General features: G+C 32.3%; 2 protein-coding genes across 3 annotated transcripts; both read left to right on the top strand.

The window, feature by feature from the left end:
* LOC120081143 (short-chain dehydrogenase/reductase 1-like) lies at positions 1-5572 on the top strand. The gene is made up of 3 exons (XM_039035818.2): positions 1-58; positions 4866-5023; positions 5110-5572. The coding sequence occupies exons 1-3, from the start codon at positions 1-3 to the stop codon at positions 5446-5448; spliced, it is 555 nt and encodes a 184-aa protein (XP_038891746.2). The 3' UTR covers positions 5449-5572.
* Positions 5573-23837: 18265 nt separating this feature from the next.
* Positions 23838-26243, top strand: LOC120080790 (cytochrome oxidase assembly protein). 2 transcript variants are annotated; one of them, XM_039035417.2, is made up of 2 exons: positions 23838-23991; positions 25726-26243. In XM_039035417.2, exon 2 carries the CDS (start codon positions 25753-25755, stop codon positions 25939-25941), a length of 189 nt encoding a protein of 62 aa, XP_038891345.1. In that variant the 5' UTR covers positions 23838-23991; positions 25726-25752; the 3' UTR covers positions 25942-26243. The 2 variants fall into 2 exon arrangements, with proteins under 2 accessions (XP_038891345.1, XP_038891346.1); XM_039035418.2 differs by having other exon boundaries at positions 23842-23991; positions 25719-26243.
* Positions 26244-26380: the final 137 nt, after the last annotated feature.

Below are 26380 nucleotides of genomic sequence, written 5' to 3'. Positions count from 1 at the left end.
ATGGCTCCACAACTACCTCATGTTAATGATGCTCAGTTAGTTGGACGAGTGGTTCTTGGTATGTTGTTTTAATTCAATTTAATTTTTATATCACTGATCTAGTTAATTTAAATTCTAAATTATCGATTTAAAAATTTAGGTGGAGAGACAAATTTTGTGTGACTAAGATAACCACACATGTAGTCAACCAGTATAGATACATGTTTGATCTGCTTCAACCTGAACAGGTATATTACACTAAACCTAATTGATTATTTTATTCACATTTTGATTGTATTTGTCTTAATATTCTTTAATATAATATCTTGTGTTTTAGGTTATTTTGGAGCCGTACAAAATTATCATGCATACTTTGCCTAATTTTTGTACGAATGGTCAAAACATATGGCAGAAGATGAGTCCTCTCATATGTTTTCACATTGGTGAGTGGCATCTTCCTGATAGGGTGATGAGACAATTCGATTTTCAGCAGGATGTCCCATCGCCTTGTAATACTGAATCCGTACTGCATGATATTGACCTAAAGACTGGAGATTGGTCCGAAAAAGTTGCACATTTGGTAATGCGATGGCACTATCGTGCAAGGTTTATTGTAGTGGGGGTTTCTCTTGAACAGTTTGACATAGATGTCACTCCAGAATATATTCATTGGTATAATAATATCACAAGGCGCTACGTCACTCGTCCGAAGCAGGTGTGGGTCATCTGGTAAATGAATGAATATTATCTAATTATTTTTAATTTAAATTTATTTTAAATATTGTCTAATTGTTTTATAATTTACAGAGATCGAACAACAGTAGACTCCGTGAGGTTGCGAATGATCCGAACCAGGTTCTTGTTATATGTAGTGACAACCAAAGCTATATGGGGGAAATTCATTATATGTACAATATACCTATTGTTCCTCCACCAGCTCCTAGACGTAGAGGACCTGTTCGGAAAGAGGATGAGTTTGATGAGATTTCACATAATGTGGAAGAGTTGTCCCCTATGATGCAGACGCAGAGTCAAACTGATTATGTTAGTCCGATGATGATAATGCCAGCATTTGGTTTAGGACATTATGACTAGAGGCTAGTCCTTCGTCTTCATACGTACATGGACATGGTCGGGGTCGTGGAGAGCATAATGAATATTTATATTATGAAGCGCCTACAGAGGTACCAGAGCTACATCAAGAAGAACCTGAGCAACCTCAAGTTCGAAATCGACGACGACAACCAGCTCGACGATGACGTCCGCCTTGTAGGACACATTGATTTTTGTAATTATTTTTATATAAATGAAATATTTAATTTATATTTTTTATGAGTTATTATTTTTTTTAATTTATTCTTTTTATATATTATGAATAGCAATTATTTTGATATAGAAGCTTTTAAATGTCATTTACATAAATAACAGCATTAGATAGTCTAAATCTAAAAAGTTAGGTAAAAAAAACTTCAATATTCAAATTTACATATTTTAGATAATAATTTGGGGACATAATAAATCAAATCAACACTCAAAACCTTCACATGCAAGTCTATAAATAAGACTGTATTATTGATATAAAGAACAGAAATTTTAATCACAGTATCAATAGTTTAAAAGATTTTACAATAATGATCCTGGATTCTTTTTGTACATTTGGTACCAAGATTTTGATGGAGTTTTTTTCTTCTTTTTTTTTTAAAAAAAATTATAAATAATAATAAAATATTTTGAGAAATTGTTTTTATAAAATGGAAAATTAAAAAAAAAAAAAAAAAAAGAAAGGAAGAAAGAAAGAAGAAGGTGGAATGTGTAATAATTAAAAAAAGGAAAAAAGAAAAATTTGTACGGATATCTCGCTCTCGCTCAAAATCTTGATCTCGCTCTCGCTCTCAAACTCTCACTCTCTCAAAATCTCGCTCTCTCAAAATCTCGCTCTCTCTCATAACCTCACTCTCTCTCTTACTCTTCCTTCTTTCGTTCTCTCCTAATACAAAATTATTTTTAACATATCAAATAATTATGAGTGTTATGAGGAAGGTTTTTCGTTCTCTCCACATCAAATAATTATGAGGAAGGTCTCCGGAATGATAATTAAATAGACTCAATAATAATGTTAGGACAAAGTCGAGGGTTCAAAGTTCGACATACAAATGTAAAGGGAAAGGGGAAGATCGAGGGTTCTAAATTCGACCCATCTAGGTCGAATTTTCAACCCTTGACTTATTTATTAAAAAAAAAACAATATTTTTACAAATAGTTTGAAAACAACAATATTTTCCTAAATAGTTTCTAAAAGGACAATATCCTTTTAATTTTCCCAGTTGAAAACTATGTGATTTAGTACATTTTCATTCGCAGGAGATATATTCAATACAAAATTAGAAGTTTAGACTCATTTGATAATAATTTTATGTTTTTGAAAGTTATAGTTATTTCTTCTCTATTTTCTAGTTTTCATCTTTCTTAAAGAAATATTTAAGGTCTCATTTGGTAGCCATTTCGTTTTTTATTTTTAGTTTTTGAAATTAAGTCTATTTTCTTTCCAAATTTCTTACAATAATTTGCATTTTTCTTGAGTATGATAGTTGCATTTTTAACCAAATTAAAAATAAAAAAAATAAAAGCGACCTTTTTAGCTTTCAAATTTTGGTTTGTTTTGTTAAACTATTTGTAAAAATTAGATAACAAAGGAAGAAATTTAGAGGTGGAAGTAGAGTTTGTAGACTTAATTTTCAAAAACAAAAAATAAAAAATAAAAACTAAGGTCTTGTTTGGTAATTATTTGGTTTTTTATTTTTGAAAATTAAACCTATTACATTAATTTTTCTTACAATGATTTGCATATCTTTTAAGTACAATGGTTGAATTCTTAGCCAAATTCTAAATTCAAAAAACAACTTTTTGAAAGCTACTTTTTTTTAGTTCTCAAAATTTGACTTGGTTTTTTAAACCATTGGTGAAAAATAGATAACAAAGAAAGAAATTTGGAGGTGGAAGTAGTGTACATAGACTTAATTTTAAAAAATACTAACAAAAAAAATAAAATGATTACCAAACGAAGTCTAAATAGTTACCAAACGGAACCTAAATTTGTAGTAAGGTTCCAAAAACAAACAAGAATAGGTTTTTAAAAACTACTTTTCTTACTTTTCAAAACTTGACTTAATTTTCTTAAAACATAGATATAAAGTTGATAACAAAATAAATAAAGTTGTAAAATCAGTATGTTTAATGTATAAGTTTAGATTTAACAAAATAAAATGATTAAGAATCTAGTAACATCTAAATATGTTGAAATAGAAAGAGTTGTTAGACACTAACACCAAAATGATTCAACTTGTAAATTATGCTGTGTGTGTGTATATATCTACCAAGATTTGAAAAAGTAGTAAACAAAGTCAAATAATTATGGGGAAACGAAACGATCTCACGTTTTAGAGTAAAAAGATAAAAAGGAAAAATTCTGTCGTCATGCTCATACATGCGTAGGACTTCAATATAGCTTTGTTTAATTATTTCAACTCTATTGATTAGTTAAGCAATTTCTTTCGTTTAATTTCAATTCAATGTCGTTAGATGCTTCTCGCAATACTTACCACCTCCGCCGACTATGTGTTTATGAATGCTGTATCCCTCAATTTTGGGTTTAATTTCTATTTCTTCATTATATTTTAAAATGAGAAATTTTCATATATAGAAAAAATGTCAAACTATTTAAAAAATAATAATAATATTAATAGACACTGATAGACTTCTATCAGTCTCTATCAATAATAGACTTCTATTAGTTTTTATCAAACAATATTAAAATTTTGCTATTTTGTATAAATAGTTTCGTTTGTTTTTTCTATTTTTGAAAATTTCACTTTTAAGATGTTACACATTTAATCTTTAAGTTTTGAGTTTAGTTTTAATTTAGTTTATAGATTTCAAAATATTATAATTTAACTTTTGAGACTTGAGTTTTGTTTCAAGTTGGTGGTTAGAATTCAAGATTTTACATTTTTAACCTCAATTTTTCATTAAATACTCAATTTCTTTTATCATGGCCCATCAATTTCTATTAATTAATTAAAAACAATTATGAAGTGAAATTTTAAATATAAATTTTAAAAGTGATAAAAAAAATAGTGAAACTTAATTAATTATATATTTTTAATTCTTTTTAATTTATTAATATAAATTAACACTCAAGATGGAACATGAGTATTTTGTGAAAAAATCAAGGTTAAAAATGTAAATCTTCAACCATAGGACTAAAATGAAATGAAATGCAAATATCAATAGTAAAATTGTCACATTTTGAAATTTATAGACTAGATTGAAACCAAACTCAAAACGTAATGACTAAGTGTATAATATTTTGAAATGAATGAATCAAATATAAACTAAAGGTTAAACGAAAAAGATATTTTCGAAGAACTTATAAAAAAAACATTATATTGTGAAAGAAAGTCAACAAAGACGACATATTGTGAAAGGAAAAAAAAACTGTCCTAATTTTCTTTCCGAGGAAAGAAAGAATAAAGTGGTTTGGTTGGACGTTCCCAATTAATTTGGTCGTTTTATGAGTCTTCTTTTTCCTGTATTTCCACTTGAAGTGGGCTCAGTCTAGTCTTCATAACGACAACAAAAAAGGTCATGCACTTCCCCCTCACGTGGTCAATATTTTAAAAGACATGCTACAATAATATAATATTCCACTCAATAATGTTCCGGTCAACGAACAGTTCGGTAGGTTAAGGAATTGTGGTTGGTTGCGTCCATGTTTTTAAAAATATTTTGAAGTTTCTTTTCCTTTTTTGTGTTGTGTGGTTGAGACATACTGCAAAAAAAGATGAGTGCAGTTCAAGGAATATTTAGTTCTTTATTTACACATGTAGGCTACATATATGAAAACTCAGTAGAAAATGCAAAAACAGTAAAGAAAACAAACTTTTACAGTGCAAAATTACTGGCTGAAGCTCTATTGCCCTACTTTTGCTCTTTTGCTTCCAAAATCCGGATTCTAAAAACCACCTCAACACTGGGAACTGTAGATGTATTCAAAACAACTCGTGTCTTTTATTTTATTTAACATGGAGAGGGTTATAATGTAGATATTGATTTGTGAAAGAAAATATGCAGAAAGTAAGGAACATTAAAGTGAAAGAGATTCTGGATGTGGGGGAGGAGGACATCGAGGGCGTAGTGAATGCATTTCTGGAAGACGTGAAGAGAGGGACATGGAAGAAGGCAGGCTGGTCGGTGCTACGGATGGATTATACCGTGTCGAAACTGGCACTGAACACTTACACAAGAGTTTTGGCAAAGCGATACAGTGAGTATGGGAGTGTAAGTGTGAATAACTTTTGTCCAATGACATGTGGGAAAGGAACACACACCACCGACGCCGCCGCACTTGTCGAAGCTAGACTCGCCTTGTTGCCGCCTCACCCTTTACCAACTGCCCAATTCTTCTTCTAGGGCCTAATTATGATGTGTACCCAGAAACTCCAAATTATAGCTAAACCTCTCCATACACTTCCAACTCCTCTTTCATCCTTTTCTAGTTGGCTAAGTTGCAATATTATTCCTCTTCATAAATGTTTCACTCTTAAGAGTACAAATCCTTTATCCAATGAAAATTAGGACCGGAAGTGATCAACAACTTCAATTATCATTATTTAAATTTCCGTTTTAAATCACACGTTCACACCATCCCATGTTTCAATTTTTGTATGAAATTTTGAAGAATTTTTACTTGAAACATAATTTCAAAATGTTTACAAAAGTTCAACGGTAGTACTTTTTTAAAGAAGTAAAGGAAAAGGTTCAAGTGTATATATATTATTTATTAAAAATAATCAATCTTCTGCTCTCGTATGACCTTGTGTGTATTATTGTTTTCGAATTTTTAGTTTACATCTTTTCCTCTATTATTTTGTTTGGCCCATCCAAAGCAAGGAAAAGAATAAGAAATATCTATACATGAAATATACATAGTGCATTTTTTGTAGTACATATCTTTGTGCATTGTCCTATCAAATTGTCCAATCATAATTTGTTAAATGACAAATTTTTCTTACTTCTTCCTTGAAATATTTTAATTATTTTTTGTCTGTATGATGAGAATGTGATGTATAAATAAAAATGAGTATATCTCGAAATAGATGCACCAAACTGTTATTCTTTCCACTGTATTATTTGTATGGCATCCTTGATGATCTATTTTACTTTTTCATTCCTTATGTAACTTGTAACTCTTATAATTAGGAACAAGAGGTGATCAATAATATGTAAAATGGGACATCTTTTGAGCTTATTTTAACTGTTAATAAATATGCATCTCAAATGTATAGCTTCATTTCATTTTTTTTTTTCAAGCGTGAAATAACATCAAACATTGCCACCAACATAAATCAAACACAAAGCACCATTAATTTGTGGTTAAACTATAAAATTAATAAAGTTCAATAATGATCATGAATATCAACGTGAGCCTGACTTATTTTGTTTTTAATTAACTATTTATTCTTTTTCACCATTAAAAAAATTATTTTGTTTTTTTCGTTATTCCATTGATTTTATTTTGATTTTTATATGACAACATGAGAATGACCTACATGACATGATTGAAATGTATAATGGAACGCGTGATTTAAGATGCATATAAAGAAAGATAAAATTCAAACTAGTTTTTAATAAATGTCATATAGGATAGATATAAAATAGGATTTCAACGGTTTTTCAACCAAATTACCTACCTCAATGTTTGAGATATTAATAAATAGTGTTGATTTTTTTTACCTTAATCTCAAATTAATTAAATTTAAATAATTAATTTATTATTATTATGAGGATAATAAACCTACTTTTATTTATTAATGATTTGAGTATTTTGAATTATTTATTGTGTAGAGTTTAGAACAACAATCCCAACTTAATTTGAATTACTCAAATCGGAGTTCAAATGAAAAAGATATGACCAAACAAGCTTAACAGAAAAATACCCGAGATGATAACATGGCGGCTTATTCATTAAAGTAGACCCAATTGTAAGGTGATATGTGGAGCAATGAAGGAGAAATACATGATAGTCTTTTACTTTTTGTTGAATTTTAAAAGAAATGATTTTCTTAAAATATATATTATTATATTATTTTATATTTGTATCGAATGGCTAGTTGGGCACATGAGCTTTTGCTTTTTATTGAGTTTTTAAAAAGATAAGGAATTTAATATTATTTTTTTATTTGTGTCCAAGGATTAGTTTATTTAAAAAGGAAAAACCTCCACCATTGATTTTTCTTTTTCAAGATCTAAAGGCTCCAATTGAATTTAGTTTTTACCTTTTCACTCTCTTTTTAAACTCAACTTATTCTCCAACTTTTCATAATTTTCAATCATCTCAAAAAATACAAAGCTCCCATTGTTGTTCTCTCCAAGCTTCAATTTTATTCTTTTCATCTTATTCTTGAGAGAGATTCATGTATTGTGAGGAATGATTTGTTGTGAGTTTAACATTTGTAAAATCACTCTATTAAGAGAGTTGTAAGAGTGATCTTTAACATTTACAAACATTTTATAAAGGTTACTCTTGATCATGAAAAAGAGCCATCGTAACGATTTGATCCTGATCCATGAAAAGGATTGAATTTGCTCTTGAATTCGCAAAAAGAGCGGTGTAACAGTTAGACTCTAATCCGTAGAAAGAGTCGATGAGATCCTTATTCAAAATCCTAAGAGGTACTTGGAAAAGTAGATGTAAGTCAAGTTTGACCGAACCACTATAAAAAAATTTTATGTTCATTTCTTTACCCTTATACTACTTTAATTTTACAATTAATGTGTTATTATAATTTATTACATAAAATTAATTGCAATATTTATTCTTAAAATTAATTGCTCATGGTTGTATATTTTGATTGTTATTTCTTAAATTTCTACATTCATTATGAATCTTGTTACTAGAATCCAATAGAGTACTTTAGAGTAACATTATTAACTTCTTGATTATTTTGGATTGAATTTTTTGATTACTTGTTAGCTTTTTAATTGGATCCACTTAAAGAAAATTTTAATTAATAGAGAGTTTTAATTAGTTTGATTAAACCATTTCTAGTTGCTATACTGATCTTACTGAGAGATCCAATCATCATCTTTCTTTAAAATGTATATTCACATGGCAAAAGAATTTAATTTATAAGTTTAGTCTATTGAGTTTTAAAAAATTATATCTAGATGTTCCTAACATTTTATTTTAACATTTTATAAGTCTCTAAATTATTTTATAATTTTTAAAATTCATAAATTTGTTAAACATTAAATTGACTTCACAATTAGTGTTAAGATCCCACTTTAAAAAAATCGAAGGACTTTATATTCTTTATAAGATAGATAAATTATTTTTCTTATTACCAATTGATTTTGAGATTAAACCTCATGTTATCTAATAACTTGTTAAAATTATGAGATTTTATTATATTTTATATGCGAGATATATTCAATACAAAATTGAAAGTTTAAACTCATTTAATAATAATTTTTTGTTTTTGAAAATTACGATTATTTCTTCTCGATTCAAGATCCATTTGATAACAATTTCGTTTTTTGTTTTTGAAAATTAAGTCTCAAATTTCTTATAATGATTTACATCTTTCTTGTGTATCATGATTGAATTCTTAGCTAAATTCCAAAAACAACAACAAGTTTTTAAATTTTTTTTTTTTAAATTTTTAAAATTTGACTTCAGTTTTTTAAAATAGGGATAAAAAGTAAAGGTGTGAAGTCAAATCTACTATCGAACTGTAGATGCTTTTTCCAACTCATCTCATACATTATTAATCCTTGCGAACTGTACATGCTTTTTCTAATAACTCATCTCATACATTATTAACCATACAACTTATCCCATTTCTAAACATGGTTTCATTAAACAAATCGCCAGAGTTTCAATCATAAAACATACATACAATAGTACCATATATATATATATATATCAAAATACGTCAAAATAAACCACTCACAGTTTTATTCCAGCTCCTTGTGGATCCTCAGCTACTTCAATCTCAATTGGACACTAGGCATTGGGCGCGTATGGGGGCGCTGATGGCGACACTGGTGCACAGGTGGGTCTTGGGCGCACACACAAGGGTTGCAGCGGCACGTTGGCGTGCGTTGATGGGCGGTAGGAGGCGCGCACTGGGGCTAGGCGTTGAGTGCTGTGAGACACATGCTAGCAGGACGCAAGGCGCTGGCCATCAAACGCAAGGAATGCGTAGAGCGTTGCTGGCGTGCGGGCAAATGCACTCTAGGCGAGACGTGCGGAGGCAGAGATGCGTGGTTGGGCGGTGGGCGCACAGGGCTGGTTCTTCTTCAACCTCCTGCCAACCAGCACTCTGCTTCACCTCTATTTTTCAGCATCTTCCGTTCTAATTTCTTCCATTCCGACCAAATTCAACCCAAATAACTTACATATAACTTCAAACAACCTTTAAATTTACTAACCTTAAGATTTGAGGCCACGAAAACTCCTCTATAACTCACGATCAGCTCAGATTTTCGCACTGCTCTGTTTCCATCAATTTTTCGATTAGCCTTAATTCTTCTTAAATTTGTTCAACTTTCGGACTTCCAATCTCTTCAGCAGCCTCAATAACACTTCTTCCCTCATTCCTTTTTGCAAATTTACAGGGTTTGCACGAGTACAAACCGACAACACCGTTTCTTCAACAAATTATTTTCTTCCAGCTCCTGCTTTCTTCATTTGAACGTGGCTTCAGCTCCCTTTTCTTCACTTACTTCAGTTGAAAACTAAATTAAAGTAATTTTAAAAGAATTTAGTTGAAAACTAAATTTAACTTCCCCTTGAATTCTAATCCAAGTTTTTCCTCTCTCTCTCGGCTACACCCTCAACCTCCTCATAATTTTTTAACAATTTTCCTTTTCCTTTCCAATTCCTCCTCTCACCAACACTTCGCATACATATTTTTTCTAACTTAATTTGTCCCTTTAATAACAGAATTTAATTTAATTAATGTTTTAAAATTGATTTTAACCAACAACTCAAATTTTCTCTCCATTATTAAACTTAATTTAATTGAAGGAAAATTTTAAACTATTTACAAAAAATAGTAAAAAAAAAAAAAAAAAAAAAAAAGAAGAAAACACTAACAAACACTGATAGCGTCGGATAGATTTCTATCTGCATCTATCAACGATTGAAACTGATAGAAATTGATAAAAATCTAAAATAATTAAATTTTACTATTTTGTGTAAATAGTTTCTCTTATTTTTCTATTTTTTAAAATCCCCTTTAATTAAATCCATCATAGATCACTTTATTCCATACTTAACACTTTTTCTTTTCTAAATAATTTAGCTTATAATCTTAATTTTCACTCAATTCATCCTAAATCATTTAATCCTCAAAATATAGGTCTTAGGATTTGCACTACTACAAATTTGATCTTTGTTGATACGTAAAAAATGTAAAAGAATTGTCTATGCTGATGAACAGAAAACGTTAAGAAAACCAACATCAAGAAAGCTTGACCATCAAGAACACTGATTTTGTTGACGACCAAAAAGTCACCAAAAAACCTTATGTTGACGTTTTCAACCATAAGAAAAAAGGTACGTTGATGTTTTTTGCCCATCAACTATATGGAAAAAAACAAGAAGAAAATCATTTTGTTTATACTTTTCAAACGTCGAAGGTAATATTAACATTTTTTATCCATCAACTATTTTTTTAGAAACGTCCAGAAAACTCTTTTTATTGACTTTTTTTGCTTGTCAAAAAAACTATTTTATTGTCCATCAATACATGTTTATATTGACGGGTTTTAAGTGTCAATTATACAATTTTATTGACGTTTTTTTATCCATCAACTATATCAATTTGAAAATAATAATAAAAAAGAAAGATATGAGTCATTAGGACCCTTTATATGCAATCTATAATCGACCCCAAACATGCTTTGAACTTGAAATTTGTATTATTACAATCAAAATATAATTAATAGTTTCCAACTTGTATTTTACAAAGAACTAACAAATGTCAACTTCACAAAACTAACAAAATTTTTGAATTATCCCGAACCACCGGTTACAAAACCAACTAACAATCCCCATACCCAACCACAATACTCATCATTGCTTCTAGAGATATTGCACAACCATCAACTCTAAAACTCAAGTGTTTCCTTAAATTTGAGAAATACTTCATTCTTCTACCCTTGAAAATGAGGATAACATTTGCACCAAGTTCAAATAGGGGATAGAACTTTTTGGCCTAATCAATAGTGGTAATCTGGAGGGAAAAAAAGTAATTGATTTAAATGATAAAATATTGAAAATATTTTCAAGTATAACAAAATGTTACTATCTATCAGTGATAGACAATGATAGATCACGATAGACATCTATCATCAGACGATAGACCGTGATAGATAGTAATATTTTGCTATATTTGTAAATAATTTACCCAATTTTTTAAATGTGAAAACACAGAAAAAAAGGCAATCGAAGAAAAGAATTAATGAGGAAATCCTCTCAAGCTCCAATTGCTAAACATTGTTGATGGTTATTTTGGCCACAAATATATCCAATTAAACCTAACCATACACAATTAGAACATTAGCTTAAGAACTAAATAAATATCAGGAGACTTAAAGCAATCCAATGATTGGTATATGCAACTTCAGGAGAGAAAACCTATATGTACCACAAAACACAAATGCAACATACGCTCATACGCTCGAAACGTATTCCATTGGAACCAGCAGAAGTAAAATCATAAGTAGTCAACCACATCATAAATAACAACATTTATATTCTTGAAATAGAATCGATTGATAAAGTTTTTGAAAATTTACCAGATCGGTAAATCTTTAGAACAAAACAGAAACTACCACACTTCCCCACAACTCAATCGTCACATAAAACAAATAAAAGTTCCAAAAGGTTTAGCTAAGATTAAAAATTTAAAGATCTATTAGACAATTTTAAAAGTCTAAGAGATTTAATAGACGTGTTTAATAATCTATTTCAACATATTGCTTCCTTCAATAATGACTCCACTAGAAGATATAATCAGGTAAATAGAAAACTGGAGAGATAACCAACAAATTTGTAAGGACCCAACATAACGTTCATCTAAACCCAATTACATAGCATAACTAAATTTCACTAAGTATTCCACTTCAACAGTCCAAATTTAATAGTGTTTGGACCTTGTTCCCCGTGAGCAGAGGGGTCATAATCCAACACCAACAAAATACGAACCCTGTCAACAGAAGGAACGTTGATAACCTTTACGTGAGTCCATCCCTACAAATGGTGCAAAGATGCAATTAGAAAGAGATCCAAAAAGACACTGGAGAAACATAAAATGTTGGGTGTTACCTTAAATTGGATTCCACATGTGTACTTCTTGAAAAATGCTTTAGGTCCATCCAACTCCTCTCTCTCCACTTCTCTGCAAAATAATTATAGAATTGCAAATACACCAACATTTTGCAAAACTGAAAACAAAACTAGCTTCCAAACTTCATCTTTAGATATCAGGCATAGAAATATCTATTGGACCGCTGCCAGTGTAACATCCAGACTTTCACGAGAGTACATGAGTTGGAGGATGAACTCATACTTGAAGTTTTGGAAGTAAAATTTTTGGCTAAGTTTTGGGAGATAAGATGAATGCATGGTCCAAGATAGAAGAAGGAATTTGAACTAAGTACTAAGTAGGTAAGAAATAGGAATTAGCTTGAATGAGTTACCTAAGGTTAAAAGCATAATGGGAACTATAGGAGCCTTGAACGCATGCTTTGACAAAATAAGGTTCACTTGGATGAATATTAGGACAAGATGGACCATCTTGGGCACATAAATGAACCCATCTGGGGATGTCTAGGGTTAGATGAATGCATAGGGAAATAATTAGTTAAGTGTTGGACAACCATGCGTCGAACTATGCACAACTAAGTGAAAAAATTAGAGAAGGATGCATAGAAGGTGGAATGGACGCATAGAGAGCTAGGTGGGTCCATTTTGGGCACATGAAGAGCAAGATAAAACATGGGAAACCATTGAGGAAGAAGTTGCACCAAGCAACCCTACGAAATGGTTGAGGAACGTATACCTTGAGGAAGAGCATGCTAGGATGCATAGGTCATTGTTAGGCCACTTGGAAAAGTCACTTTGAGAGTAAAACCTCAAGAGAATGGCCTTGGAAACACAAACCAAGGGTAATATGCATTGGACACCCTTATGGACGCATAGATGGAAGGTTTTGACGCGAATAGGGATGTTGGTGAAGATACCATACATTGACTTGAATTCTTGGGCATTAAGGATCAAGTTGACAGCAAGGTGAGGTACAAGACTCAACCAAATAAAGTCAAAAAGGTAGAGGCCTAGGAGAGCATGCAAAATGTTGAAGGACCACTTCAAGAAGAGCCATGCGTTGGGACTATGCATGGTGTAGACACTTAAGCCTTGCATGCAAGTAGAAGGTGTCAAGAAGCCTCGTGTTGGACCTTACATGGTGATAACAACTGGAGTCTTGCATGAAGGGTAAGTGTCATGCGTTGGGGGCTTGAGGGGATGTTGAGGATGGTTTCCTATGACATATAAATACTCCAAGGAAGTCTCATATCACCTCAAAACTCAAACTTAAAAGGGGTATGTTGGAGAGAATTAAGGTTTGGAGGGAAGGCATATGCATTGAAATAGAGTAGCCATGCGTTGGGAGTGGACCACCATACGTCCAATTTGATGTCCAGGCGTTAGAAAGTATAAACTAGGCGTCCAACATGGCTATGAAAGGCAACCCTACGTCCAATTGACCTAAGGAAGACCTATCCTGCGTCCATAGTTATCCTGGATTGATCCAAGGCCTGGTTTCATGTCTGTTGGGTTGGTAAGTTAAGTTTAGGGACAAGAAGGTATTCTAAGGTTATTCTAGCTCTAAACATGAGATTCTAAGTTAATTTTAGGCTATTACAAGCTCGGAACCCAAGAAGAAACAAGGAAGCCAGGGAGCTTGTGGAAAAGAAAACTCTCTACTAGGAAACTGTGAGTGGTATTTCCTTAAATGTTGCTAATTTCCATACATGTATGTGAAGTTTGTAGGGTGATAAATAATAAATCGCACGGGATGGTTAGGGGGTCTCAGGGCTTAGTTCTTGAGCCTGTGGCAGATTTGCGTGGTATGGTTAGGGGGTCGTAAAGACCTAGTTTCTGAGCCTATGAGAAGCACCTCGGGTGGGATGACGGGTCTAGTTTCTGAGCCCATACGAGAGCAATGTGCACATAGGGAAGTATGACTAACTGTCTACTGTGTGTATAGGGATAGCAATAAATGGATACGTTCAAGCTTGAGGTTTGACATGAAGGAAATCGGACATGAGGATTTCCATGAGCAGTGGAATGATCGTTCCAAATTCTAATTGTATTTGAACATACACAATTACAATCAAGAAACAGAAACATACTGGTCATGCATAAAATGAAATTACAGCATGGTGCTTTACATAAGGGATAACAAGACATACCTTTGAAGACTCATCTTCAAACATCCTCGATCATGAACGCTCGAACAATTAGCACAACTACAAATCCAAACGCTCGAACACTACGAACTTAACACAACATGATCACAGCAATCATGAATACAACGAACTCCAAGACTACGAACACAGCGAACGACCTCCAAAAACCTCAAACTATGTCGAGTTAAGTACGACACCACCACAATGGCTACCTTGGTATTCTCGATGTGAGAATCCATAAGTGTAGGCTCTGTATGGACTTGGTTAGAGGAAGAGATTGGAGGAACAATCGTGTAAACGATTGAGCAAGTGGGAGATGACAAAGTCTATTGTATAGGCGATGCCCAATCGTTTAACAAAAGCTATGCGATTATTTAGCAAAAGCTTTGCGATCGTTTAGCTATCGGCCAGCTAAGTGAACTATCATGTAGTGTCACTCCACGATCGTTTAGTCTCTCTTCAGTTATCGTTTAATGAATCTAATTCACTTAATAGTCTTTCCATAAGTAACTTGTCGAGAATAGCAACTTTATCAAATCTACTAAATTTAGGAAAAAAAACATTTTTCCTTTTATCTCACAGTTATCATGAAACCACCAATAACCTTCCACTCAATTGGTTATTAAAGAAAAAAAGACAATTACTCAATAATTAATATTATTACAAATACTGTTGGGATTGGTGTCCTAATTCTCCTGGAGTTTCGTTGTTTTGTAAAGATACACATTGTTTAATGAATAAAATAAGTGTTATTTAATTATGGCCTTTACTCATATCCAATAAACAAAGCTCCTTGGTTATCTTATGTGAACTTAAGCATGTATATGTGATATACAAGTGAATCATGCCTTAAGTGGTAACCTAAATAGGTCTGTAGTATAAGGATTAAGGTGGGATACCTGATCCTGGTGACACTACGGATACGGCCCGCTTTGTAGAGGTTTGCAAGTGTTGTAAACTACTACAGATGATAGATTCTGACCATTCATGTGGAGACGTGCGAGCGGGGGTGTCCTATACAAAGAGTTTGTATAAGACTTGGACCACGAGATGACTAGACTCTATATATGACGCCATTGATACTAGAGACTTACATCTCACCTAAACGACCATAGATGACTTTACCACAATCTTGAGTGTTTTGGGAACTCCTGCCTTTGAGAGTGGTCCTTTGATTAGTATAGGTGAGAGTGGCCAGATTGCCAACTCAACATGCCAATCTTTTTGGGGACTTGTCTAATCTAGGAGTTGGAAACTCAATCCACAAAATGGAATTCACTTCTTTCCTGAAGCAGGGATAAGTAGAGAGATTGCTCCCTTAAGGGTTGATTCCGGGGCTTGAACATAGTGGCCACAACTTCTCTTTGGAAGAGAGGACTCAGTCATCGTAGAACTATGACTTATGTTCATTAGAGGGATCAGTGGTACTTAAGAAGTTAGATGTAACTATAGGGACATAACGGTTATTGGTCGAGCTGTACTTACGAGCGATCTGTGAAGGGTTGTCGTACTGCTGATTGGTTAAGATAGACACATAATATATCTGTGGTAAGGAGAGTTCAGCTTTCAGTCTTTAGTGGAGTGCCTGACAGTTAATGGATGGTGGATCTCATGACTAAAGAGTTTAGTCAGTTATTCACGTACTGTTGGAGCTTCGAGCTACAGGTCTATAAGGTCCCCTTGGTAGCTCAATGAATTCAGTTGAGGATCAGTTCTTGGTGTTGATTTGAAATGTTCAAATTGACAAGAGGTATTTTAATTATATATGATATAATCGGTATGATGTATGAGATATATCTAGTGGAGGATTGATGTAAATGATATTTACATTAAGTACCATGGAATAAAAAAAGAACTATGGTTTATATGTTTCATGAGATGAAATATTAAAACTATAGGTTATAAATATAGTATGATGAGTTGGTTATCATTTATTTATAATAATATTAATTATTGGATAATTAATTCTTTTTCTCTAATAACCAACTGAGTAGGAGGTTATTGGTGGTTCATGGTAACCGTGAGATAAAAGGAAATCTTTTTTCCTAATTTTAGTAAGTTTTTTGGCAAAAATTGTTTTTGAGATCTCTCTTGCAAAAGGAAACTCACGGAAGCTTGTCAAGTAAATACAGATTTACTAAGGGACAGCTTGAGTGAAGTAAACGATCGTGTAGTGTTTTGTAGGCGACATACACTAAGTTAATTGGGCATCGACCTATGCGATAGGTTTTTGTCTTCTCCCACTTGCTCAATCGTGTACACAATTGTTCATTCCTCCTTCGTCTACCTCATACCAAGTCCAAACAGAGCCCCCCCTTTGGATTCTCACACCGAGAATACCAAGGTAACCTTCTTGGTGGTGTCATACTCAACTCGATACCGTCGAGATTTTATGGAGGCCGTTCGTGTTGCTGGGGAGTTTGTGAACGAGGCGATCACTGAGGACGAGCGCAAGGTATTTGTGCAGTGTTGTGGTTGTGTTGTTCGATTGTTCGAAGTTGTTATGTTCGAGCGTTCGTGAACAAGGAGCGTAGAAACGAGTCGACAAATGTTCTAGTGTTTATCCTTGTTCATTTGTATTGTTCATGCTGTAATTTCTATATTGATTGATAACTGTATGTTCTGTTTACGACTATAATTTGTAAAGTTCATTCATGATTGTAATTTGGAATGATCTATTGTATAGACTTTACTACTCGATCGTTTAGAAAGATGAAACATATTGTATAGACTTTAGTACTCGATCGTGTAGCAACGAGTAAACAAGTAACTATCGCATAGTAAACTCGTAACTCGATTGTGTATGCTCTCTATGATATCGTTTAGTAAAATACTTTTACTTGATAAACTTTTTGTGATATTATTCTGAATGAATCATCATCTTAATTTTGGAAAATAATTTTTCTTCTATCTCACAGTTACCATAAAACTTCAAGTAACCTCCCACTCAATTCGATTATTAGAGAAAAAGAATAATTAATTATCATATAAATCATATTTATATTTATAACTTATAGTTTTAATATTTCATTATATGAAACATATAAACTATAGTTCTTTTTCTATTTTATGGTATTTAATATAAATCATATTTATATTAATTACTCCAGTTAATGTATATAATACATCATATCAATTATATCACATATAATTGAATTTTCTCTTGTTAATTTGAACACTTTAAATTAACCCAAAATCTGATTCTCAACTTGAACCCATTGAGGTGCCAAGGGGACCTCATGGACCTATACCTTGAAGATCCAACAGTACGTGAATAACTTATTAAACTTTCTAATCACGAGATCCACCATCCATTAACTGTTGGTCACTCCACTAAAGACCAACAGCTGCATCTTCGCACTACAGATGTATTTTTATGTTCATATGACCCTTCACAAATCGCTCATAAGTACAACTGGGCCTATTCACCATTTTGCCCTATGTAGTTACATCTAACTTCTTAAGTACCACTGATTCATCTAATGAATAATAAGTCATAGTCCTACTATGACTAAGTCCTCTCGGGCCAGGAGAGGGTGTGGTCACTATGTTCAAGACCCGGAATCAGCCCTTAAGGGAGCAATTTATCTACTTATCCCTACTTTGGGGAAAGAGTGAATTCCATCTTGTGTAGCTAAGTTTCCAGCCCCTCAATTAAACGAATCCCCAAAATGGTAGGCTTGTTGAATTGGCAATCTAGCCATTCTCACCCATACAAATCAAATGACCGCCCTCATGAGCAGGAGTTCCCAACTCACTCAAGATTAAGGTCATATCACCTATGGTCATTCTAGTGAAATGTAAGTTTCAATTATCAACAGTGTTATATAAAGAGACTAATCATTTCATGGTCCGGTCTTATACAAACTCTTTGTATAGGATACCTCTGCTCGCATGTCTCCACATGAATGGTAAGGATCAGACCATTTGTAGCACTTTACAACAATTGTAACATCTACAAAGCGGGTTGTCCCTAGTGTCATTAGGATAAGGTATCCCTCATTTATCCATCTACTATAGACCATTTAGGTTATTACTTAAGACATGATCCATTTGCATGTCTCCACATACATGTTTAAGTTACATGAAATAACCACGGATCTTAGTTTATTAGATTTTAGTAAATGCTTATAAAATAACATTTATTTTATTAATAACAATATGTTAAGTGTTTACAAACTATGAGACTACCAGAAGAATTAGGACACCAATCCCAACACCCATAATCATAACAAAACCATAAGGGAGTATGCTTCACCAAATCTTTGCGACTTCTCTACAGGAATTATGTGGCCGACTTTTAATAGAGCCAGATTCAAAATGAAACCAATAATGCTTCAAATGATCCAGACTATTGGTCAGTTTGAAGGATTTCAAGGGGAAGATGCTCATGCACATCTGAAGATCTTTTAGAGATTTTTAATATATTCATCATCCCAAACATCACTCTTGAGGAATTGAAATTGTCACTCTTGCCCTTCTCCCTAAAAGAAGAAGCTAGACAATGGGTCTACTCTCTGGAACCTGGTGAAATAACCACGTGAGAACAGATAGTGGAGAAGTTTATGAAAAAGTATTTTCCTCCCAGGAAGAACGCTAAGTGGCAAAGGGACATTAAAAATTTTGAGCAAAGAGATCGAGAAACTCTCAGTAACGCGTGGGGATTCAAGAAATTGGTAAGGAATTGCCCGCATAATGGAACAGATTCAAGATACACTTGAAGAAAAGTTCTTCAAAGGTAAAGTCTCTCATCCTTTGTATTTAATTCAAAGCATGCTGTAATTTATGATTTAATGCATAATCTGTTTAGTATGACTGTAAATGTATGAGTTCTTTCATAATGGAGTTTGGACGATCCATTTCCGCTCATAGGTCCTCTGTAATTAAAGATCCTTCAAACATTTCAACCTGAATAGTTAGAATAGGCATTGTCTGTTCAAATACATCTTTGCAGTTAGATTGTGATGTTCCATATTCCATATATACAGTTTAGGTTATAGACGCACGCAAAAGGATATACCACATTTTCATGTAACCACTTCTACCCAAAATAATTGTAACGAGAGAAAAGATGTGATTGTTTGTTCAAATATATGTCTATCATTAGATCATGAAATTTCATGTCTATGGTCTGCATCACACCCGTATAGAAAAGAACACACAACTTCAGGTATAATTACTGACAAAGAGATTTACTATCACTTGCAATCTCTACTAATCAAATAATATTTATAATTAACATAACCAACAACTTAGACTACTAGGTAGCACAAGCGGTAAGTCTTAGGTCGAAGCATAAAGAGCCTAAGATAAAATCTCTTCTAAGCTAAATTTGTCTTTGAAAAGCAGTAAAAATAGGGAGTTTTGTATTTGGTTTGACAGAAAAAACTAAATGCATAATTTAAAATGTGGAAAAGTAAGATAGATTGAGAAAGAGTAAGGACAAATACAAGATTACCTTCGCCGATTTGGAGACCGTTTGGCTTTTTATGAATCTAATCATCGATTAATCATGCAAACATTCAAAGACTAACTAATTCTCACGCCTAATCGAATGTAGGGATAATCCCGATAAACTCCCAGTGGAAAATCAACATGCCATTGATTCTTAAATTAACCAAGCTTATAACTGAGGCTACTTAGTTAATTTCATTAAGTTCTTGGATTAATTAGAACATTAAACAAGAATGGTTAATTCTAATCTAATGTATTTCTAATCTTTAGGTTTCGTTATCAATTAGGTGATCCTAGAAGTCTAGCAATCAAGCCATAATTCTAGCTAAAACCTATTGCTGTTGAAATTAAGAATTTGATGCAATAACAGACATCAAAATCATACATAGCTAGAGAGAACGAACATACATGCAATTAAGTCAGCAATTTAATCTACTTATACGCTCATTCTTGAACTTAAAACAGAAAGAGGAAATCAAATAAGAAACAGAAAGATCCAAGGAGTTCTTAAAAATCTCATAGAATTCAAAAAAAAAAATCCTACAAGCCTAAAAACCCGACAATTTGGCCTTCAAACTTTAATCGAATTCGAATCATCATGCCAATATTTATGAGTTAAGATCAAAATACAAGGTAATCACATGAGTTTTGGCCTAAAATGGCCAAAATCAAGCTAATAGCTCTCAAAATCGGCCTAAAATACTCTTCCCTTAACCTATTGCGAATTGAAAACTATTTATAAGAGCGCTGCTATACTTGGGAAGAGCGTAGCTGTGCTCTGCCTTTTTTTCCATAGCGCCTCCCTCGAGTGTAAGGGCGCTCATTGCAACGCTCGTCATCATTCGTTTAGACGTGCACGCTATTCTTCCATCAACTTACGCAATGTCATTGTGGTTCAAGGTAGCGCCACTATGCTTCCATAACTATTGCATTATGCCTTTGAGTGCCGAGTGTAGCGCATAGCTAGCACAGCTAGCACAACTATGCTCCCACCAAGGGGCATTTTTGTAATTTCTTCTTCTTTTTGACGATTGATGCTCCAAAGCTCCTGTTTTTACTCTTTTTGATCCCGTTGTAGCTCCAAATGATTGTTCTACCTTTTAATTGTTCAATACCTACAAAATAGAATAATAAATGTATAAAAATCCACAAACAAACCTAAATTAAGTTAAGAAAAATAACACTTTTATGGTGCTATCAATTACCTTGATCCAAATAATTGTAATGAAATATAATATAGGAATGATTAAAATATGTAAGGGTAAAATTGGGATGTTAATATTGCCTCCAAATAAACCCCTTTATATATATATATAGTATAGATCTTCCATTTTTCAAAGTTTTCTCTTTTATTTGTTGTTTTCTGTTTTACTTTTGATCGTTTTTGTTTTTATTTTTTAAGCTAATTTTATAATATAATATTTTAATTCTTTTCAAAATATATTATATTGCAACTATTTCATTTCCAAAGAAAGTTTAAATTTAATTAACGATTAATTATGGTTAAATTATAAAATGAGTCACTCAACATCCATGTTTGTTTGTATTTAGTTCATCAACTTTAATTTTGAGCTTTTGGTTTTTTTTTCCTACCAATTTTTTTATTCTATGTTTAAATAATTAATGGAATAGTTAGATTATCAATTTAGGGTCCATTTATATATATATTATATATTTTTTCATTTATAGATACTTATTTAAGCATTTAGAAAGTCAATTCAAACACACTCTTAGTTCATAAATATATGGTGTTTGTTTCCATCCTAAGTCCAACTTTTATTTGGGACAAGAATTTAGGAAGCCAAGACTTTCTACACTATTTCCCATTGGTTTGAACATTATATTTTTTTTTCTAATTTAATTTAAAAAGTTTATCGGCCAACTTTCGAACACCTCTGGTGATCGTTGTCGACCATCTTTGATCACCACTCTTGGCAATCCTGCCGGCAAACCGGCCACCTATTCTAGCCAAATTTCAACCACTGCCGACCAACTTCAACTGCAACCTTTGGCGATTGCGTCGGCCACCTCCAGTCGCCACTTCTGATGACCATACCAGCGAATTTTCAGCCACCGACTTTGGCCAAATTTCTGCCATCACTGACCAACTTTGGAAAATATTAATAAAAACATTTTTAGTGTATAACAAATCAAACAAACATATATATATATATAACTTCTAAGAAAGAGTTGCCAAACACATGTATGTTTTTATTTTATGGAAATCTTTTAATCAAAAGTGTTTAAATAAAACAAATTTTTTTAAATTATTTTTTTCTAAGTCATTCCAAAGAAGCCATTGGTTTAATTACAATAATATCTTTTTAAAATACATTTTCCCTTTCTTCTAATTATTTTTTTCATTTGGAGTTTTTTAATTTTAATTATTATTATTAGATAATTTTTTTTAGTTCTCTCTTTCCTTCTTTATTCATATGTTTCCTTAATTTTAGAATATTTCATTTATATTCTTCTATTTCTCCTATTTGTAAATTGACCATTATAATAAACATCCTTATATGCTTCTTTTTGTGTTATTATTATTATAGACACATTTTTAATAAAAAAAATCAAATAGTAAGTAGGGCTAGGAAGTAAGTTGGACTAGATTTTTGTGTAAAGTATAACCCATTAGATTGCAATTGCTAATATTTATTTAAGTTGCATGTTTAGAAAACCATCATTTAAATTAGTTAAAGTCGCAAAAGTATATATAGCATTTTATTTCAAAATCTAGTAAAATCAAAATATCAAAATATTAAAACAATAAATGAAATAAAATTATAATTTTAGTAAAACTCTATTTCAATTTTTTTTTTTTAAAAAACAAATATTCTTCTAAATTTTTTAGATTATTTTTAATTTAACCATATTAATAATTAAGATGAAAAATTTAAACTAATCTAAAATCCAACCACTAATTAAATTTAAGAAAATATTTCACAATCTCAATATTTATAAATCTACACTCCATTCAGAAACTTCTTAAGCTTGTCCAAACACAAGATTCTTAAATTCAAACTTTCAAAACTTACATTTCAAACATAATTTTCTTAAATCTAGGCTATCGAAACCTTTCAGTCTAACCTTCAGCTCAACATTCCAAGGTTTAGCATTCCAAATCTACACACCAAACACCCTTAAATTTATGTATATTTGGTCCCAAATCAAGATAAATTTAGAGATCAAATTTGCAATTTAATCCGAATAAATACTCGACTAAAATTAAATTATTTTTAAATAAAAGAAGTTGCAATATACAATATTCTTTTTAAAGATTGAAATATTATAATATTCAATTAGCTAAAAACAATTGCAATTATCTTATTTCAAAAGGTTAAAAAAATAAATAGAAGAAGTAAAAGAAAAACCGAAAAAACAACAAATAAAAAACAAGGTAAAAAAATAGAAAAAGGGTAAAAACCAAAAAATTGAAAATTTACTGACTAAATCTGTAATTTAACCAATGAAATAAATTGTAGCATAATATATTTTCTTAAAAAATTGAAACATTATATTATTAAATTGACTTTAAAACAACCCATTGAAAATGTAAAAAAAGAAAAAAAAGGAAAAAGAAAAAAGAAAAAAACAAAATAAAACAAACAAACAAACAAACACAAAAGCACAGAAGAAAAATGGAAGATATTCTTGGAAAAGACGAGGATATGCAAAAATATATATAAAATAAAAATAAAAATAAAAATTGTGTAATAAGATTAATATCTATTATATAATTATAATAGGTTTTACAAAACATTATTAATAAAAGAAAAATTGTGTGTAACCTAAGCATTGGTGAGATTGACAGTCAAACAAAGGCCCAAGGGCATATTTGGGCAATGGCAGACCCATATTAAAGGCGGCCCAATAGCTTCAAGCTGCAAATTTCAAAACCTTCCAGCTCAGACCGATTGTGGTCATCCGAATCTGCACGTCAGGACTCTCAGGCGACAGTCGAGCAAATCCAGTAGAAGCGACGCCATTAGGGTTTTGCCTTTCATCCTAATCCTCGAGGTTTGAAGATTACTTTGTCCGGATTGATTCATGATAACCTGTTAAATGATGCGTTAAGATATTTGTAAATTCTTTTCTGCTTTGTAATTTCTCGACGAAAAGATTACTATGTTCTTCTAAGCACGGGGTCGATCAGAACTTCGATTTTTTCTTTATGGTTTGCTAACTTGTCTGATCATGGCGTAGAGTTTAGTTTCTTTCATCAATGTCTGAATTTTTATTATTTATTATTGATGGTAAAGAAAACTCAGGAAATGTAAACGCTAGCTAGTTTTATGCCGAGTTGAACCAACCTACTTGGCGCTTGTCGTTTGCACTTGTATTTTAAGACCAGTGTGATAACCATTTAGTTTTTGACTTTTGGTTCATGAAAAATTAAGCCAATTTCCTCTGAATTTCTTACCATGTTTGCATCTTTCTTAATTTAAAGAAGCAAAAACAAGTTTTTAAAACTACTTTTTTTGGTTTTCTTTACTGGCTTTTTTTTTTTTTCTTTTTTTTGAAACATTGGTAAAAAGTAGATGATAAACTAAGAACAAAAAATCAAATAGTTACCAAATGAGCCTTAAGAAATTTGCTGTTACAATAATGTATTAATATTTAATATCACACAATGAAGCAACAATTGTAATCTGTGAATCTGATACCCAGTATAACTGTGGGTGGTCAACGTTTTAATGCAAGAAACCCTTTGTAAGAACCACCTTATTTGAACAGTATCGATAGAAATAGGTGGGTTGCATATTGGTTCCCTAGAGCTCTAAGATACCCATAGTTAGAAGCAAAATACATGCCATATCAAACAAAGTCTTAGATGCTTCCCCATGAAGTTTTTGCACAAGAGTTTGATCATTTGTCGAACCCAATCCTGGTGCCTGGTTCATATGGACTATGCAGTATCCAATTTTTAGTGCCAACCAGTTGGCAAGAGCAACAGTAAGAACCATCCTAGTGGTACTAGCTTGGAGTACGATATTGAAGGTCTGACAATGATCAACATCCAGTGATTAAAAATCTTATCTATTAACTTGACCTTTTAATGAGCTTCTGCCCCATCTGGATATCTCTTCATTTTAAATATCCGTTTACACCTTGCAACCTTAGATGAGAAGCTTGGTTGGCAATAACTTGGACGGCAACAAATTTCTCAGGAAGTTACCTATATCCATAGATATACCATTCGCTGTGGAATCCATTTAGTCTCCCAGGGTTTTGTGCTTCCCGACGATTTATAACCATTCTGTTTCTTGAGGTACCCATGCCTACTCTTTCCTTCACTCGTACATTTAATCCTCTGCTACCATCTTAAGAAAGCAGATATATTGATGGAAAGATCACTCGTAACCATTTTGTTTTTTGTATACTCGTAATTTATTGGGCTTTACATGATAGACCCAAGTATTGCCTAATGGTCTAACAAATTAGAACTTAATGAAATATAACCAGCTAATTGTGTCTACTACAACTAAACAGAACCAGATGAACAGATATTCCAAACAAAACCATCTAAAGTCATTTATATTTCAGTGGCGTTCTTGGAGATGTCTCATTTTCTCCTTTTGTATAACTTGATTAAGTGTGGATCGAATTTTTTCGTTTAGCTTCTTCTAACAAGCCCTCGATTTTCATTTCTATCAATCCATTATTGATCTTTGCAAGACTTGTTCCTTGGGTGAAAACCATTATAGGCCATTGGATAGTATTATAACTGGTTTAATATTGTTAAGTTTGCAGCATTACAGCGGTGTCTTTGCTTGCTAAATGGCTGGACTTTTGGGATATAGGGGCCTTGGACCCAAGACAAAGAATATTGTTGTTGCTGGAGGTTTAACTGCCTTCGTTTTCGGGGTATATTTCTACACAATGAGAGCTGTTGGAGGTTCAGATGAACTTCAAGTAGCCATAGACCAATTTGAAGCACAGAAAAGCGACAAGGATTCAAATGCGTAACCTTGAAATGAGCTTTTTTTTCCATGGATATTCTTGAGACTACAACAATGAGGAAGCCATTGAAAGAGGAGGAAAATGACCACTGAGTTTTGACTCTTTTTTACCGCCCTTATAAATCTGGGAAAATAACGAATTCCTGGGCCTTCATAAACAACAATAATGTGTTTTCCATGAACTCTAAGTAGAAATATTATGTGGGGTTGCTCAGCTAGTTTTTCCATTTTGGGAGTTCAAATGTTATGTACTTTGACAATTCTATTACTTCTAGTGATTTCAATGGATGAACAGAAATGATTTATTCAGAACGCATGGTATGAAAAGTGATTCACGCACTGGTTAAAAATTGGTTATCAGGGATAGAAGGCTGCCACTAATTTTTCTGTACATTACACTTTGAGATATTAAATGTAACTTGGCACTTGCTCACTGAAAAGATTTC

The sequence above is a fragment of the Benincasa hispida genome, chromosome 7 (genome assembly GCF_027475165.1).
Source record: "Benincasa hispida cultivar pf3 chromosome 7, pf3_genome.v1.1, whole genome shotgun sequence".
NCBI classification, from domain to species: Eukaryota; Viridiplantae; Streptophyta; class Magnoliopsida; order Cucurbitales; family Cucurbitaceae; genus Benincasa; species Benincasa hispida.
Note: the sequence above shows the minus strand (reverse complement) of the source record. Positions and strands in the feature narration are given on the sequence as shown.